This window comes from Mercenaria mercenaria, unplaced genomic scaffold (genome assembly GCF_021730395.1).
Source record: "Mercenaria mercenaria strain notata unplaced genomic scaffold, MADL_Memer_1 contig_1814, whole genome shotgun sequence".
NCBI classification, from domain to species: domain Eukaryota; kingdom Metazoa; phylum Mollusca; class Bivalvia; order Venerida; family Veneridae; genus Mercenaria; species Mercenaria mercenaria.
The window spans coordinates 1-2,038 of NW_026459822.1; the positions used below are offsets into that span (position 1 = coordinate 1).

The following is a 2,038-nucleotide window of genomic DNA, read 5'->3' on the forward strand; positions in this document are numbered from 1 at the left end:
GATCTACTGCGAGGATTGTGACCAATGGTACCATGCGTCATGTCAGGGGATAGGTGACAGCACATACGAAAAACTCTCCGATTCTCGGCTTGTCTGGTTGTGTTTGCGCTGTGGCCTCCCTAACTATTCTGGATGTCTGATGGACTCGTTGAATACTCTAGCAGATACCAACAGCTTTTCTGTTACAGAACAGCATTCCTCTGATATCACACCTGACCATCACATATCAGATCCCAAAAACATCTCGAAACATACTAAATCACCAAACAGATCATACCAGCATATGAAACCTAAATTTACATCAACGCCTAAAAATACTAAAACCATACCACAACCTTGTGAAAAAGCTAAAACAAATGATAACAGTATCCCATATAAAGTAAACACAGGAAAAGTTAATGATGAACGTGTAACCATTTTGAATATAAATTGCAGATCTATAAGAAATAAAATTCCAGAATTTCACCTTCTGTTAGACCAGATAAAACCCGATGTCATCGCGTTCACTGAAACATGGTTGAAACCAGATATTTGTTCTTCTGAAATTTTTCCCGAAGATAACCAATTTCAAGTTTTTAGAGACGATAGAACCAGTGGTAAAGGGGGTGGTGTAATGTTAGCTGTTTCCAATAGATTTGTTTGTGAGGAACAACCTGACTTAAAGACTGATCCAGATTGTAACATAGTATGGACAAAATTAAACATTCCAGGGGTCAAAACTATCTACTTATCAGCATTTTACAAACCTCATGAAAATGATCAATATAGCCTGTTGTCCCTGTGGAACTCTCTACAGAATGTACCTAGAAATAGTATAGTTTGGATACTAGGTGATTTAAACATGCCTGATATAGATTGGACGTCTGGTACAGTTAGGGATTCTTGTAAATTTAAATCATTATATGAACAATTTTTGGAAAATCTTACAAATTTCAACCTGGATCAGGTAGTAAAAGAACCCACAAGAGAAAACAATGTTCTTGATTTATTCTTGACAAATCAACCATCTCAAGTTCATTCTACCAAAATATTACCCAGTCTTGGATCGTCAGATCATAATACAGTCTTTCATGAAATGAACATTAAAATTGGTAGACCTCGTCAAGTAAAACGTGAAATCAAACAATTTAAAAAAGCTAACTGGGATTCATTCAAGTCTGATCTCAATGAATACTTTAAAAATGTTTTTGTTAAACTCTCATCTAACGACCCAAACATACTGTGGGAAAAATTTAAAAATAAAGTCAATGAGCTATCAAGTAAATACATACCAACTAAAATGACTAAACCCAGAAGTGATCTTCCCTGGGTAACAAAAAAGATCATCAAAATGATACATAAAAGAGATAAACTACACACTAAATGTAAAAACGCTAAAGGAAAAGAACATTATAGCAAAATGAGACAGCGACTTACTATTCTTAAAGCCACCATTCAAAGAGAAATACGCAAATCATACTGGGAATATTTAGAATCGGTAATCTTTTCTAATGACTCAGAGACTGGTAAAAACAAAAAGTTCTATTCTTTTGTGAAACATAAAAAAACAGACAATCGTGGTGTAGCACCCTTAAAATCTGAAGGTAAAACTTATACCAAACCATATGATAAAGCAACAATTCTAAACAAACAATTTGAATCTGTTTTCTCAAAACCTAAACCAGTCAGTCTTAAACAACTTTGTGAATTAAATCTTTTTGAAAGTGACAAAATTCAGCAAGTAAATAAAATGACCGATATAGATATAACTGTAGAAGGTGTTTTGAAAATGCTCAAGGATCTGAATCCTAACAAGGCGTCTGGTCCGGATCAGCTGTCACCAAGATTACTTAAAGAACTTTCTCGAAACAGCTCCTTTTCTCACTAAAGTCTTCCAGAACTCACTGAGAACTGGTATAGTTCCAGAGGACTGGAAAACTGCTATCGTTGCACCTGTATATAAAAAGGGTCCTAAATATAAAGCTAGCAATTATCGGCCAATCTCCTTGACATGCATAGCCTCCAAACTAATGGAGCATATCATGGTCTCAAACATCAT

General features: G+C 35.0%; 1 protein-coding gene across 1 annotated transcript; it reads left to right on the top strand.

Annotated features, from left to right (window-relative positions):
- Positions 1-139: 139 nt before the first annotated feature.
- Positions 140-1,505, top strand: LOC128551897 (uncharacterized; the record flags this gene model as incomplete). Its single annotated transcript, XM_053532845.1, has 1 exon — positions 140-1,505. A coding segment is annotated over exon 1 (1,366 nt), but the record flags the coding sequence as incomplete, so codon positions are not given.
- Positions 1,506-2,038: the final 533 nt, after the last annotated feature.